This window comes from Mixophyes fleayi, chromosome 9, assembly GCF_038048845.1.
Source record: "Mixophyes fleayi isolate aMixFle1 chromosome 9, aMixFle1.hap1, whole genome shotgun sequence".
Lineage (NCBI taxonomy): Eukaryota > Metazoa > Chordata > Amphibia > Anura > Limnodynastidae > Mixophyes > Mixophyes fleayi.
Window position 1 is genome coordinate 112,626,452 of NC_134410.1, and position 17,755 is coordinate 112,644,206.

The window sequence follows — 17,755 nt, forward strand, 5'->3', positions numbered from 1 at the left end:
CACCATTGACTTCTTCCCTAGTTTTAGCCAACCATGTTCAGCTGATGGGGTGCGGGTTAGTATCATGTTGTCAAGTGCGATTCTGGGGAGGGTGCCAGGTAATCTAGTGCATCACAAAACAACAGCTGTAGAAGAAGAAGGCAGTCAGTAGTACTGGGTATTAAGCAGAACCACTAGTAAGTAAGCTCAATTTTTATTCTGATCCCCACAGGTAACAATAGAATAAGCTTGAACATACTGGACATGTGACGTAGTCCATCCAATCAGGTGCTGCCTTCTCTGAGACACATAAGTTGACAACTGTTTTTTAATATTGATATAGTTATTGTATCATGCGCCTGTTTTCAGCACCTTCCATTAATTATAAGGACAAGTAAAAACTCTTAGCACCTCGCACTCTTTCAGTGTTTTTTTTACCAAAGGCAAGAAGGGAAATTACCTCTCTATTTATATGTAAATCCCAGCCCAATTATGTGTCACAGGACTCATTGTGAACTTGTCCCATGACAACATACTAGCACTCCCTTCTGTGCACAAAGTTCCATCCAATGTAAGTGCATGCTCTCTGGGCATTGCACAAATATTGCAAGACGGAAAGTTGGTTGCTAAATGATAAAGGTTTGCAGGCATCTCTGAGCAGCGGAGGACCCAGATATTGCCAGGTATTGTGGAACTACAAGTTCCAGCAGGCATTAGCAGCCATTGATTGCTAGTTCTTGATAGAACATGTAGTACCGTAACAGTTATAGTTTCAGTATAATAGACATAAGTCCCCTTCCCACTATTTTAAAATAACTTTTGACTGGAAATAAAACACAGAAATCTTGTTCACCGCTTTCATATAAAATAAAATCTCCTCTCTTCATTATTCATAGTAATCCATTGAGAAATTCTGCTGTTACTCAGTGTAAGCCAGCGGTAGACTGCGCACTAAGAGTCCCAGCACTGAAGGACTGTGACCACCCTCAGTTTGTAGCCAATCACAACAGACCAGCGTAGCAAAACACTGGTGATTGGCTGAGCTGCTGGTGGGACGTTCGCACAACCTAATTCACTGTCATTTAACGGCATAACCAGCGCATAACCAAGTGTGGGGGGACTTCTAAGAGCCATAGAGGAAAATATTAGGTGGTGCTTCCGATTTTTAGAATAACAGCAGAGTTACTCCCCTCTCCCTAGAGCAGTGATAGGCAACAGGCGTCCCTAGGGCCTCATGCGGCCTTCTGAGCCTTCGCCAGTATCCTGCAAATCCTTCCTTCTTTATTTGGTTACTATAGCTTGTAACACTTGTTTAATATTCCTGCTGTAATGTTATTGCAGATAGATGTATCTTTCTTTTGATCAAATTTATTATTTTAACTTATTATTGAGATTAATGGTAATGTGGGGCCCTTTTGAAGGTTAGAGGGCCCCTAAAGTGTATCAGTATGTCTGTTACTGCCCTAGAGATATCTGTCTACTCTATGATATATGATATGATACATAAGAGCCATCAGCAACTATCAAGAACATACTTGCCAACTTTTCCTCATTAGCTTCAGGGAGATCCCAGGGGAGGTGGGCGTGCAGGGCGGGGCTTGACGAATCGCATGATTTTGGCACCGCCCCCTAAACGATTGTCACAATTTTGGCCAATTACAGCAGGGCTAAGATGATGCAATATTTGCATATTTAAGCCCCGCTCCCCGCCACTTATCTATTGTGGGGCGAGAACCGGAGGTTGTTCTGCTCTGCCAGAAGGTCTGCCAGAAATGCAGGAGTCTCACGAGCATTCCGGGAGAGTAGGCAACTATGCGTTAAAGAAAAGCAGCTAATAATTCTCTAGAGACTGAAGTGTCTTTTACATTTCTGTCTCCAGTACTGAAGTCATGTTGTCTTACCTGTCAGTCTTTGAATAAATCTTGGTCTTCTATGCCTATGGAGGTGGCCATTTTCATGGACACAATTTCTGAACTGTGTCATCATGCCACAGATGGTGAAGCCAACCACATCTTGTACTCGCTCAGCATCAGGGAGAATGCCAGACTCTTCAGGGAGTGAGGGAGATCACCCCTATTTCAGGGCGTCTCCCTGACATTCATGGAGAGTTGACAAGTATGACCAACCACCAGCATCATGATTTTCTGAAAGATTGACACTTAATAATATTATAAAAAGTCTTATTTTTTTACTTTTAATATAGTGCCCTCCCCCCTCGCATCAAATGTAATGGCGAGGGGGCATCTTTGTATTAATAACCTTGTTGACCGATAGCTAACACTACGAGTGGGCCCTCCCCCCCCCAGCATAGGAAGACCTTAGGGGCATATTTATCAATATTACTTTTTTATTATTTTTATCGTCGCTATTAATCATCCTTTATCGATAAAATATCGCCAAGGTGGCTGAGGGATAACTTTGTGTGTGTGTGCAACTTTAAGCAGTGCTTTGTGGCCCTGAAACTGAAAAGGACCGTCAACAACACCATGAAAATTACTCCTGCAGATGGGACACTTTTGACCTATTCCTGGACCTCTTCTCCTCTTTCTTGCAACTTCCCATCAGACAAACTATGCAACCAACATTCCAAGGAATCCCAAACGGATGGGCCCCCTCTCTCGCCTTTTTCCATCACTGAGGAGGACTATACTATACAGGGGGGTTGCCTCATTATAAAATAAATAGAGAATCTAATCAGGCACAAAATCAATAAGGCCCAACAGTCTGGGAAGTTTGTCAAGTTTTGTGTTATTTAAATGTACCTACATTCAGTGGCGGCAGACAGTTTGGTGAGCTGACATCAGTGAGACGCTTTGTTATAAAGTCATCTTTTATTCGTATCAGTGATGATTTCCAAGTTACATATTTTACATTACTTTATAACTTTTTATTTGGTTAGACATGGATAAAGGGTAAATCAATGGAAATACATAGAAAAGAGATAATCGGGGGGAAAAATAACAGTCGAAAAATTTAAACAAGTCGGAAGAAAGAGTGGGGATGTAGTGAGGGAAGATTTGGGGGTTCACCTCCCTGCAAACATCCTTTATTCATTTTGGTTCTAGTGTATATAAGGTGCGATATACATTCCACTATCCTATAGTGGGGGCTTCACATATTAAGAGGTTTCTGGAGAAGGGAGACAAGGATTCTTAAATATTTTGTTGGGAACCAGTGGAGCGAGAGTCTTGAGTTTCTGCAAATATCCGTGGCGCCCACAGTAGTGTAAAGCTATTTTCGTTATCATGAAGATGGTACAGAAAGTCATCTTTTCTAATGCATACAATAAACCACCATATCAACGCTTTAAGGTGGATTAGTGGTTAGCACTTCTGCTTCTCAGCACTGGGGTTATGAGTTTGATTCCCGACCATGGCCTTATCTGTGTGGAGTTTGTATGTTCTCCCTGTGTTTGCGTGGGTTTCCTCCATGTGCTCCGGTTTCCTCCCACACTCCAAAAATATACTGGTAGGTTAATTGGCTGCTAACAAATTGACCCTAGTCTGTGTTTCTGTCTGTCTGTCTGTGTGTTAAGGAATTTAGACTGTAAGCCCCAATGGGGCAGGGACTGATGTGAATGAGTTCTCTGTACAGCTCTGCGGAATTAATAGCGCCATATAAATAAATGATGATGATGAAGGTGAGAAACGGAAAGTTCTTGTAACTGTTAAGGATTTGGCTTCTGCAAGAAGCTATTTTGGCTGAGTGTTGTCTATAGTGTGAGGAGGGGATAATTGATAGGAGCCCTAGGAACGCAACAAGGAAAAAAAAAATGCACACCTGGGGGTAACTGTATTAAGCAGTGGATTCTGCAACTTTACAGAGGACATTTAAAACGGCAATGGCTTTCAAGGCAAAAATTGAATATCGGCGACTTGCAGAATCTCAAACTAAAATTTAACACATCCACAAATTATTAACCATGATCTAGTGCACAGCCAGAAATGGTTAAATGTAATAGCTATAGATGAAAGCCACTCACAGCTCTCCTATGGAGATTTATTATTTCCAAGTTACAGCAGCAATGTGTTTCGGAATTTTTTAATGTAGCCTGGAAGAGGAATCTTCCTAGAAGACCATGAAGTCATCCGTGAACCATTTCTTTGTCTGTGAGTGCAGGAGAAATTACTTCTGTTTACACAAATCTAAAGTATTCCTAGTTGAGCTTTTTTTTTTTTTCAGTGGGTGACAATTACAAATTAAAATAGACAGAAATAGAAGACCTCAGTAGCTCCTATCAGAGCACGTAGCCTGGAGTCCTTGGGTGAGCTGGCCTAAGAACAGACCTCTTTGCAGACATCGTCCACCTTATTCCTGGGGGGTCTTTCTCTTGGTCCCTGTTGCATGTAATTCCGCTGCTCAGTGCGACTTCTCGATCTAGATGCAATGCTCGACATCCATTCTTACTTAATGTGCAATAGAGGCAAGATTTTTTTAAATTGCAGAATAAATGACATAATGACCATGTGCAGTGCCCACGTGATGTTGTGAAAGTGCGATAAACTAGTGTGTCCCTAGAAATTGAAGTGAATTAATAATATAATGGCAGCTATGCTAACAGTATGTCTTCTGTTTAAGTATTTCAAACCCAAACTGTGCCTCTTTCCATCAATCCTTCTACTATCCTTTTAGACACAGGTCTCCTCTGTGAGTTTCTACATTTCTTAACAGTGTTTATTTGTTCCTAAAACACGTTACGTTACACTGCCCTGTGAAACAACAGCAGCAGCTGGTAAGCCAATGCAAGTGGCCAAATGGGTGGATTCTGAGTTCTTTAAGAACGTTACACAAGTCTATAGCATGACATTTGTCATGTCTTTAATGTTCTTTTTAATTTCCCGTCCCTTTAACTCATGTTGCTGAGAGTACCGTCATTGAACATGACATTTGAACATGTTTTGTTTTATTTTTTTGTGTTTTTTAAAATAAATGGCTATACAAAATAGAACCAAAAACCACAATCAGATGAAGAAACAAGCTCATCTCACAGGAGTTTGTACTATCCCAACAGAAGAACTTGCAGCTTTTTAGTTTTTTGTATACTTAATATTTTAATGATGGGAGTAACCCTGCACCAGTTATTGAATGGGTGACGTTGATTGGACAAGAGGGCTGCTCCATTGGAGTCTGTTTGCTGGTTTGTATTTTAAAATGCTACAAGGCTGATTTGACACTTATTTCCCAATTAGATTTGTGCGAGAAGCATTTTTGTGAACGGGTGCCAGCCTGCTCGCTAAACTCCCACTTGAAGTATAAATGCTTGGAGTGGGGTATTAAATTACTATGATAATTTTTTAATTTATAAGGACTCTATATTACATCAAAATTAATATATATAGCTCACACATTGGGAATATTTTAGAATATTCAGAGTCAGGCTTAGGGCAGGAAGGTCATTAGACCAGGTTCTCAGCTTGGAAAGCTCCCCCTATCTTTATGTGTATGATAGATGTACAATGCTAAAACGTGTCGGTTTCTTGTTTGGTAAAAAGACGAGGGTGGAATTTCACACCATGACAATTTGTGTTTATCAACCTTCCTTTTCAATAGTCTATGAGCTAAATTCAATATTTGACTGTTTTTGTGGTGTTATTTAGTGGCAGGCCTAAAGAATGTGCCACCTTGGTACCATTATGCTAAGGACCACTTCTCTAAAGACATGGGTTGTCTATTTCACTACAGACCACCAAATGTCGCACTTTTAATTTCTGCAGTAACAACAGTCTGACTTTGCTCCCACCATACGCTTCCACTGCCTGCACCAACGTCCTTTTATCCTGACGTCCTAATCCCTGGAATCCTCTTATAAATCAAACTGTCTCACTGGATATAATCACAAATTATAATGTTTCCCTGGCCATAGCTATGGCTAGCACAAGTATTAAGTATTTCAAAGTCTCCTCTCTGATAAAACCAAGCGACAGCAGATTTATGAAATTAAAGAATCCGGAGTTCTCAGCGTTTATCTTGCAGGACGCTTAAAAAATTGGTTGTTTTTCAAACTTATAGATGTATTTAGCAGAGATGAATATACTGTTGGTCAAAGTGATAGTCAAAGATTGCTGACACGTACTATTTATTATGGAATTGTAAGATTTAACTGATCTATGTCTCTGTTAGCGATCTGAGTTGGATCGTGGTGCTTGAACGTTTGTTTTGTCTCTCTCTAGGTGTCTTTCTCATTCCTTATGTCCTGATCGCCATCTTTGGTGGGATTCCCATTTTCTTCCTGGAAATCGCCCTGGGACAGTTCATGAAAGCTGGAAGTATTGCAGTGTGGAACATAGCTCCTCTCTTCCAAGGTCAGTCCATTACCTCATCTTCAGCTCTTAGGAATTATTTCTCATCCCCTCTGGTTCACTTCCGTTCTCCTCTCAGGGAAACATGGTGCCCATCCTTCTCAAAGCACTTGGTCAAACACAGAGAGGGTAGAGCCATATTTTGGGTGGGGGGCTTTGAGGGTGGAGAGCAGTTGAAATTGGGACCCAAATTTCACCTGGTCATGTGACCTACTTTCTATTAGTGGGGATCTATGATTGAGTAGTGACACGAGGAGAGTTGGGCTGAAGGCCAGCTCCATATTAGATGAGTGCCGTAGCCATTCGGTCAGAAGCATGGCTGTACTTTTTGAACAATGCTAATATAAATATTTAACTCCAGCAGAGGTCTCCATTGTTTGGAAATATAGGACCCTGCAATATTAAGCAAATTGCAAAAGTTCAGGTGACCCCTACAGATGTACCATCATCATCATCATCAATTATTTATATAGCGCCAGCCAATACCGTAGCGCTTTACAATTGGAAGCAAACACAGTAATAAAACAATACTCGGTAATAAAGACAGACAGAGGTAGGGGGTCTGGGAGACACTATTTCAGGTGACTTAAAGGCAGGTAAGTGATGTAACAAAGCAATGAGAGAGGCAAGTCAGATGCTTGGTTGCATAGGGAGAGGAATCAGTAGCAGAAAGAAGTAATAATACCACCACTGTATAGGTCATTGGTGCGGCCTCATCTAGTATACAGTGTTCAGTTCTGGAGGCCGTATCTCCAGAAGGATATAAATACATTAGAGACTGTACAAAGAAGGGCAACTATAATGGTGCATGGCCTACAGCACAAAACTTACCCAGAAAGACTAAACAGTATTAATATGTATAGTTTGGAGCAGAGAAGGGAAAGGGGGACATGATAGAAACTTTCAAATATATCAAGGGTTTTAACAAGGTACAGGAGGGAAACATTCTTCAAAGGAAGAGAAGTACTAGAACACATGGACATGCACTGAGACTGGAGGGAAGAAGGTTCAGAGGAAATGTGAGGAAAATTTACCTCACAGAAAGGGTAGTGGATACGTGGAATAGCCTCCATCAGAGGTGGTAGAGGCTAATACAGTAGAGCAATTTAAACATGCTTGGGATAGACATAAGGACATCCTTACAAAGAATAAATGATCAAATATGGTTTGAGGTTACATAGGTTAAAAAATGGACAGACTCGATGGACCAAGCGCTTCTTATCTGCCACCAAATTCTACGTTTCTATGTAAGAAGGCCCTGCCCGCAAGCTTACAATTTATGGGACCAGTATGGGGAAGGGATGGTCTGTACAAACCGCTCTCCATTATGGTTAAAACCCCTTTAAATAATAAATGAGAAGATAGGAGAAAGCTCATTGCTAGAATAACAATCCAAGGCCTCTGTATATGCTGAATCCACCAATAACTGATGTAGATAAATGCCATACACAGACAGCTACACGATATTACATATATTGTGCACATACACCTTCCTTTAGGGTTCAGGCTGTTTTAATTAAGACTACTCCTTTTTTTCTGACTAGTGGCTGCCTTGTGATCCCAAACTAATGTATGTGAGCTCAGCAAAGCGTTTCCAATTCAGCCAGGAATTCTATTTCCTCCTCTTGTCTGACAAGGTTGTGCTGTGGTAGCCCCCGGCTGCCTCTGGTTAATTGAATATATGTAATGGCTTTTTCTCATTACCTCTACACTCTCTAATCGCAGTGCGCTGCTGGTAAAGGAATAGTTGTCATGTGTGATACCCGTGACTCATGAGCATGTTGCATGACTACTATTTATTACTTCAGTGACATAAAAACATATTTATGACCGTGCAGGACACCGCAGACGTGACTGCCATCAGAATTTCACCAGACGGTCCTGGTCTCATTGCCAGAGATGGTGTAGACAACAAATGGCGTAGTCAGCAGCAAAGTTGCTGTAACAAGCTTAGTATTAATATGTGGTACAGACCTCACATATGACCTTTGTTCGGTCAAGGGAGACACACAGTATAGTTATATTAATGCATGACTGGTTGGTTATACTGGTTAATGAACAAGAATGTGAATGCACCATACTGTTATTTTGATGATAAAAGTAAACAATACTATTGACCAGGGTGGCTACAGGTGAGCTTCTTGTGGGGTCACCATTTATTTATATAGCGCCACTAATTCCGCAGCGCTGTACAGAGAACTCACATCAGTCCCTGCCCCACTGGAGCTTACAGTCTAAATTCCCTAACAGACACACACACAGACTAGGGTCAATTTATAGAGCAGTCAATTAACCTAACCGTAAGTTTTTGGAGTGTGGGAGGAAACCGGAGCACCCGGAGGAAACCTGCACAAACACGGGGAGAACATACAAACTCCACACAGATAAGGCCACGGTGCGGAATCGAACTCATGACCCTAGTGCTGTAAGGCAGAAGCGCTAACCACTTAACCACCATGCTGCCATTTATCAAGCTGAGCGTTTCTGGCGGGTTTGAAAAGTGGAGATGTTGCTTATAGCAACCAATCAGATTCTAGCTATCATTTTGTAGAATGTACTAAATAAATGATAGCTAGAATATGATTGGTTGCTATAGGCAACATCTCCACTTTTCAAACCCGCCGGAAACTCTCAGCTTGGTACATTTCCCCCCTGGACTGTCTCCCATCTGTCCTGATTATAGGCTAGCTAGTCCCGATTCTGTCCTGACAAGACTTTTGTCTGGACTGTTGGGGGGCAAGGTGGCACTGTGCGTGCTCACTGCAATGCTGGGGGTGCTTTTAGGGGAGTGTCGAGTGCTAGACACACCCATCATGAGAATACAAGAAAGGCGCATACCCATTGCTCTGTCACACATACTCTGTAATTCAATACAGGGGGGTCATGCTTACTTCACCCTGCAACATCTTAGTGAGGACAGCCTGAAAGAACACGTCAAGACATCAGGTTATCGGGATACAGACGGTCGTGTTTTGTACCGCTGAGTTGGTTAGTGGCCTTCAGTGTGTCTACAGAGGAACATTACACATTGTGCATAATAATACCATAGGAAGAACATGTACAAGTGATAGGCTTTGAACTGGCAGAGGAAACATTATCAGTAAAACCTTCTGTGATCAAACTGGGACCAATCAATGTACGGTGGTGGACTAGTGGTCTTTAGGCACCACTGTATTGTATTCAGGAAGTCCTTTGGCAAACATCCGTTTCACAGTGGAATACAGGAATTCTTCCAGTCAATTGTTAAGGAAACACCTGGAATGAAACTGGAGAAGTGGAGAACAAGCCTTCGTTCCATCAGGAGTTTTATATCCCAAGCCTGTGAACCCTCCATACCTTGCAGAAAGAGCACAAGCATTTGCTAGGATATCCATTGACATCACTCACCGGGACACAGGAAACAGTAGACGAACTAGGACAGCATGGTGGCTCAGTGGTTAGCACTTCTGCCTCACAGCACTGGGGTCATGAGTTCAATTCCCGACCATGGCCTTATCTGTGTGGGGTTTGTATGTTCTCCCCGTGTTTGCGTGGGTTTCCTCCCACACTCCAAAACATACTAGTAGGTGAATTGGCTGCTAACAAATTGACTCTAGTCTGTGTGTGTGTGTGTATGTTAGGGAATTTAGACTGTAAGCTCCAATGGGGCAGGGACTGATGTGAGTGAGTTCTCTGTGCAGCGCTGCGGAATTAGCAGCGCTATATAAATAAATGGTAGTAATAATAATAAAGACCAGGAGCTTTTTGAAAACTTGGACCAGAAGAAATTTCAAATAATGCAAATCATTTGGCCCTCAGACCAATGCACATACACTGCTTCCAGTCACGTATAACATGTATAAGCCACACCTCAATATGCATAAGCCACACCTCCATATGCATAAGTCATGGCTGAATTTGCATAAACCATGCCCATTTTTCCGTGCTGCAACAGTCCTTTCACCTGGCTAAAGTAGTTTTGTCTTGTCTAATATTACATGCATAGGAATACTTTTAGAATTTTGCAACCCTTGATCTTATCCGAGTTGAGGTCTGCAGCCCTCATATAAAACCTTTTGGGTGCTCTGGGTCTAATGCTTATGAATCTACACTGGATTCAATTCATCCTAAATCTGATTCCAAGATTTTCTATACTTGTCACATTCAATCCTCTTACATCACATGTCAGAATCCCTTAATCTAGTCCTACTTTGGCTCAATATCATCTGTGTGATTGACGAGCCTTAATGTGCTCCTGGCACGAGCTCTTTCATGACGTACATGGACCTTATGTAATCTCATTGGAAATTAGAGTTGAATTGTGTAATTTGTAATTGATATACTTTAAAAAAAAAAAAATATGGTGATATAAAATTACAAGTGGATCACAAATCTTGCATATAATAGATAATTCCAGTAATAGTATTGTTTTATTTAACCCTTTCTCTTAAAAAAAAAAAACTTATTTTAATCACATTTTGTTTCTACACCGTAGGGATCGGCTTTGCGTCTGTGGTGATAGTCTTTTTCTGCAACACGTATTACATCATGATCTTGACGTGGGGCGTCTACTACCTGGTGAAATCCTTCACCGCAGTTCTACCCTGGTCACAGTGCAACAACACATGGAACACTCCAGAATGTGTGGAGATCTTCAGACAGGGCGACTGCTTCAACGCTACGGCCAACTCCACCTTCGGGAACCTCACCTGCGACGAGCTGTCTGACAAGGTGTCTCCCGTCACTGAGTTTTGGGAGTAAGTGGCATTTTTTTTCACATCTTTTTTATCAATGTGTGAATTCATATTTTTTTTTCTTTTGAAACTTGATAAATTAACGTTCTGCACACGTGAGCTTCTGTTTACAGTGTACCAATTGTCTACACACAGAGGAGGCTGACATTTTTATCAGCTGAACCGTCATTCAAGAGAATGCAGTCTTTCAATTCATTAGGAACTAGTGACATCCCTGAGGTAAAAAGTGCCTATTACTGAGGCACTACTTACTGTTTGCGCCACTTTATTATTATTTTATCGCTGTGACAGCTGAGCGATGGTTCGCTGCCACAGCGAAAGCTATCCATGGCGATAAGATTTACTCATGGACGTGGGCCCGAACATATGGAACTGGAAGACTGGTTTGAGATTCCAGTTTCATTTTCATTACAAAAATAAATAATACAGGTTTTGGTTTTGTTTTGTTTTGTTTGTTTGTTTTGTTTAAAAAAAGGTTTTATATGTAAAAATTATTGTGGAAAATGCAATATATTAGTTATATTATAGTTATAGTCTCCCGCCTCCTTTTAACAGATCAGGGGGTAAATGTATCAAGCTGAGAGTTTTCCGGCGGGTTTGAAAAACCAATCAGATTCTAGCTATCATTTATTTAGTACATTCTGCAAAATGATAGCTAGAATCTGATTGGTTGCTATAGGCAACATCTCCACTTTTCAAACCTGCCGGGAAAACTCTCAGCGTGATACATTTATTCCCTGGACTGAAAAGAATAATTTGTTTAATTAATATTTACTTTTCAGTGGTGCCGTCATCTATCACAGTACATAACAAATAGACTCACATGTGGTAACCCTCTTCATATACAGGGGAAGTGAAGGAAGCCCTATTGCTAGCAGAAACAGCCGGCCATAGGCCTTTGACCCTTCTATAAATTAGACCCTAAATACCTCACAGACGTCGCACGTTCCCCGGGAATTGCTAGGATGCCTTCTCATGAGCGTTGGTCCAGCTGACAAAATGGCTGCCGCCACTGTGTGTAGATGACAATTTCCTGTTCCTGTCTGCTTACTAAACTAATGTATGCTACATGATAAAGATTATTTATTGTTCTAAAACGGGATCAGTTTCAGTTTCTGTATACATTAGTATGCATTTACTAAATATTAGCTAATATCGTGAAAGATCTTTGCAAGCACAGTGTTTCCCAACCCGTTTAGCAAACTATCCTCATTTATTGAGCACAACTTTGCCTTAAACATTATGGCCTTATTCAGAATAACTCTCAATCTCTATATTTTGGACTTTTGTTCCCTTTCTGTCACAGTCTTATCAGCTGGTATCTGCATGGCTATCAGTTTGCCTAATACGGCAGCTGTAGAGACCAATTAATGTATTAATCATGAATAGATGCAGTGGTGGATTATTACTGCCTTGGCTGCGCCTTAAGTGGTTCCCTTACAGTCTTGCAAGTAGAGCGCCTATTCGTTATCGTGCTCTGGTCACTCACTGCCACAAGTATTTCAACAAGCTTTATTTAGATCACACAGACAAAAGCTTTGTGACTTAATTCACCTCCTAGGCCAGGTTGGTCTTATGGCTTCATATTAATCCAAGCCTCAGCAGATTTCATTTGACAACTGAATTTGGGAAACACACTATTGCAACATTGTAAACCCCGTGCATGTTAATAATGTAGTATACGCAGTGTAACCAGTGAAACATTTTTTGTAAACATATCCGTGCTTGAGTACAGTTATATCAGTTGTTTTATTAGTCTGTGCTTACAATGGTCATCCTCTTTTGGACAACCCTTGTATCTTTCAATTGTCTCCCCAAGACATTAGTACTTTAGCCTGAGGTCTGGACTCCCCCCAGAACCCCATCATTCCCCGTTTCCAGTGGACGCAGTCTACTCACAGCTACAGTAATGCATACTTGCTTAGGCTGTGTGTAACTAATTTGGCACTTGAATGGATAGGGTCCATGGAAGTATTCAATCGGGTACCACATTAGTTACATGCCTAATATAGCAAAGAAAGTCACACTTTGTTCCTCCTGTGTCTGAGACGGCAACGAGGAAACAAGGTGTTCTGGGGGTCCCTCACTGAAAACAATAACGGGGAGACACTATTGAAAGTAAGCATGGATATGTCACCGATTAGTGTCAGCCAAAGAACAGTACAGTCTCCCTGACCTAGTCTATGCTGTAATGATATCATGCCATTGTCCAAGCACCATCCACCCTGCAAGTCGTTATAACCCCTCTGCTGCAAGGGTGCCCTAGGCAGCAAAGGGGTTAATGTGCGAGTAGATTGGTGGTTTGGGGGAGGACCGGGAGATGGCAGAGAATGAGGGAGCACAGAGTGTGAAGAGGAACCTCTCAGCAGATCTGTCTGGTAGTTACATTGAGCTAATGGATTACTTATTACTTGTGGGGGGAAAGAAATGACAATCAGTATAGAGAGCTAGGGAAATATGTTGGTATGGGATGCGATTCTTATTGTTTAACCCCTAGTCAACAATGACTATCTTATGACCTGTGCCAATAATGATGCAATGGAGAGTTAGAGATTTAGATCCCTCTAGCACAGGCATAGGCAACCTGTGGCTTTCCATGTGCTGTAGAACTACAAGTTCCAGCATACTCTGCCAGCCAACTCTATGAGGTCTATGTATCAAGACAAAACTCTGCAAACTTTTCACTATATAGTGACATCTAAACATAAAATATGATCTGTTGGTATGTACGTAATTATTTTCTTTGACTTGTACTGATGTGTTTTATCGGAGGGTGTTTCTGAAACACTTCAGAGATATTCCGGCGTGGGTAGTCAGAACTATACTTCACTGCCATTTGTGAATCAGATGTCTGCTGGCAGTTTCCTACTAGAGCCAATGGTTCATTATGTCTATGTCGTTATGATTAAAAGTCAAAGGTTGGGTATATTTGGTTGTTAACTGAGAGATAAATACTAATACGTAGCACAAGACCTCTTTGTTGAACTATACAATGACTCCGTCTCCTAAAAGTCAGCATGACTATTTGATACCCGGGCTTAAGGGTGTGCAAACCTATTAAAGGCTTCTTTATGGGCGCTAGTGAACTTAATTCTTCGCCTATCATATTTCCAGGTGCAGGCCCAGATCACGGCCCTTGGCCCCCAGAAAATCCATCTGCACCTAGCTTTGTGGGTTAGTGGATAGACCTTCACATCAATATCCAGCCTATTACTACCACTCCATTTATCCATTGAAACATTTTAGTTTTTTTCCTAAAATACTGCTGGGCTTCACTTAATTTATATCTTAACTTAATGATGAGAGTGAGGGGGCATTGGGCCTGTCTTTATACACATCGCGTTTGCATATTTAAAGCTTTTTATAACATTGATCAAAGTCCACCTAGAAATAGGGATTCCTCCAAGTGGAATGTGCAAAATTCTTCCCAACCCAAGTATATGCTCAATCTCCAGCCCCTCCGAGCTGGAAATATCAAGCAGGGAGAGACAGGCCGTGCGCCTTACGCAGAGCAGGGAACATCCCTGCAAATGCGTCTTGTCCACATCTATTTTACATGTTGGTACAGAAGTAGAGGCATTGATGCACCCAATTTGTACTTGGCGGTGAACGCCACCAATTCACCCGTCTCCTCCTATCAGACAGTACATACTATTGTACTCCCATAAACGCCGCCGTCGTAGACTGCAAGTTCTCCACAGTGAAAGTGGGGGCTTTGGCTTTGCCGGCGTGGTTGGTAAATGACCCATTATTGGGCACTGCAAAAGTCGATAGAAACCAACCGCAGAACTACTACCGCTGTAAGGGGTGAGGCCGATAGGAGGTCAGGAGAACCGGGCAATGCAGTACCACCCTCCCAAGACCCCACTCCGCTCTCCTGATCATATGTGTGGCAGGAGCTTGCACAGTCAGGCTCCTTTAACAGCCGTCTATCCGCTTCCACTGGCATCGATATGGGTTATATCACTATTATAATGCCAGTTACCCTGCTGTTCTGTTCTGTCCCTGTCTTGCCTACATAGAGAATTGATTATATTGTTCTCCTTCCTTGTCCCTGAATGTCAAATCACTCATTCATAAGCTAATGCTAAATATAACACTCCCTTCCTAGTTCTATATTTTGCATTGCTTCACATCAGGTCCTGCAATCAAGACTTCTGGTAATGCCCACACGTCGAACACGTCTCCAGAGAACAATGTCTGCTTAGATTTAGCTGAATACGCTCTGCTTGTATGTAAACAACTAATAAAGCATACAGTGCTGTTTATAGAGAGCCAGTGACTTCTATTTGGCAGCATAACTCAATTTATACAGATACTCCAAGTGCACATGAGGTCTTGTGAGCTCCAAACCTTCGAGCAACAGAGTAAATGAGAGGTAGCCAATCTGTGCCTCTCAAGTTCTGCGGCGTTAGGAGTCCTGGCTGGCAGGACATGCTTGTACTTGTAGTCTCTCAACAACTGGTAAGACACAAGTTGTCTAAGCCTGATATTAATAAAGGGTCTAATGTCCTTATTCCCCTCTAACAACTGTATGCTAGTTTCACATGTAATCAAAGTATTGCAAGTATATATATATATATATATTTATTTTTATTTTTTAGTATACTATTGTTAGTTATTTGGGTACGTCATCGATATAACTGTAGTTTCCCTTTGTAATGCAGTACTTCACTTCCTGTGCTTTTGTACGTTCTCTTGCTATGATGTTTTCTTGCAGTGTTGCGAGCGAGTGGCGGTAGGGGAGATGTGCCCATGCACTTGCGCCCCAGCAACCCCAGGACTGGAGCGGATCAAATGGCCTCTCGCTGGCAGCTGCAGGGTGGGATGGTCTTGTTAGCATGATTCTGAAACATGTGAGCTTGAAAACAGCCTATCCCGTTTTTGATTATTATTACTATTATTATTATTATTTAATTACTATGTGTACTTTCACCCCTCCTTTTCTTGAAATGTGTCTTTTTGGTGATGTCATAAGGTGCTGTTTTGTGAATCTGGACACTAATTAATCACTTTCATTATATTGTTACTAGTGTTTAAAAAAAAAAAAAAATAGGACAGAAAACCAATAAACTTTTATTATTATTTAAATTAATTTTATGCTATAGATGTCCAAAACAAGCTTGTTACCATATCGCACATAGCAAACATAAACACATTTGCCTACCAATGTTTTGAAAGTTTAAATTAAAAAAAATATTTTTTTTAAATTTAATTTTTCACATTCAACTTTCTTATAAATTTCTAAAAACCCTTTTCGAATTTATCGCCTACGTCACATAAAATGCCTCTTGCAGTAGAGAAGACCTATTAGCAATAGAGAGAAAATAAATAGATCAATAAAAATTAGAGGAAAGAAATAGATCAATAAGAAATAGAGGAAATAAATTTATCAATAAAATGTAGAGGAAAGAAATAAATCAATAAAAAGTAGAGGAAATAAATAGATCAATAAGAAGTAGAGGAAATAAATAGATCAATAAGAAATAGAGGAAAGAAATAAATCAATAAAAAGTAGAGGAAATAAATAGATCAATAAAAAGTAAAGGAAATAAATAGATCAATAAGAAATAGAGGAAAAAAATAAATCAATAAAAAGTAGAGGAAATAAATAGATCAATAAGAAATAGAGGATATAAATTTATCAATAAAATGTAGAGGAAAAAAATAAATCAATAAAAAGTAGAGGAAACAAATAGATCAATAAAAATGAAAGAACGGAATATTTCAAAAGGATACATAAATAATGTAAGCATTTTCAAACAAAATTACTAAAAATATATAGGTTGATATTTTTTCTAAACTTCAAATACAAAATATTATCTTCTGTTACCCGTAGCAGTCATTAGAATGTGATTGGTTGCTGTAAGCATTTTGCAGTTACTGGCGCACCAATTTTTTAAATGTTCTCATAATTGTTTTTTAAACTGATCTTCCCATTGAAAATAACTAGCGTATTATATAAACGGTTGATGTAATTTTTTAAAAAATTATTGCTTTATGAAAAAAAATAATTATACAATTTTCCATAATAATTTGGTTATGAGCGCTATATATAATTTTAAGAGATCTATTTAATATAAGGAGAAAAGCCCTAAATCTGGCAAATATGTTCCAGCCAGATTTAGGCCTTCTCCCTACTTACCAAATCCCCGGGCCAGTGAATACTATCGCTGGTGAAGCTCCCCCATGCAATGCCGATTTACCATAGGCAGCGGCGGTATAAGTACCGCCACTGTCCTCCTATCACTATCACCATCACAGGGTGGCGATCACAGGGGTAAATACCTAAAGAAGGGTTTCATTTATTTAAATTGAATTTGAAAAGTCCGATTTCCATAAATTTTTTAAAAAACAGATTTTTTTTTAAACATTTTATTATTATTTTTTTTTATTTTTAACTGAATCTGGAACTGGAAGCTCGAGTACGGGCGCAGGTGCAGATGGACTGAAGACTGGCTAGGAAAGTCCTCTTACCTCTGCCAGACAGTATTGTCAGGGGGCTGAGCATCGTCCAGCTGGCCCTGCGAAATTATATTGCTTAATTCATACTTGCCAACTCTCCCGGAATATCCGGGAGACTCCCGAAATCCGGGTCGGTCTCCCGGTAGAGCAGGCAAGTCTCCCGCATCCTGCAATTACCTGGCCAAAATAACGCGATTCATAGTCACTCGCATAATTCCCCACCCCCGCATCAAACCGACATTTTCATTGCGTGGGGTGGGGGCCACAATTACACAATTG

The 17,755-nt window shown here is 40.6% G+C and overlaps 1 protein-coding gene across 1 annotated transcript in view; it reads left to right on the top strand.

The window, feature by feature from the left end:
• Nucleotides 1-17,755, top strand: part of SLC6A8 (solute carrier family 6 member 8) — a 53,534-nt gene that overhangs the window by 6,054 nt on the left and 29,725 nt on the right. The window contains exons 2-3 of the mRNA XM_075184968.1: nt 6,150-6,281; nt 10,753-11,014. Coding sequence (XP_075041069.1) covers nt 6,150-6,281; nt 10,753-11,014 — 394 coding nt within the window. The remainder of the gene's footprint in view (nt 1-6,149; nt 6,282-10,752; nt 11,015-17,755) is intronic.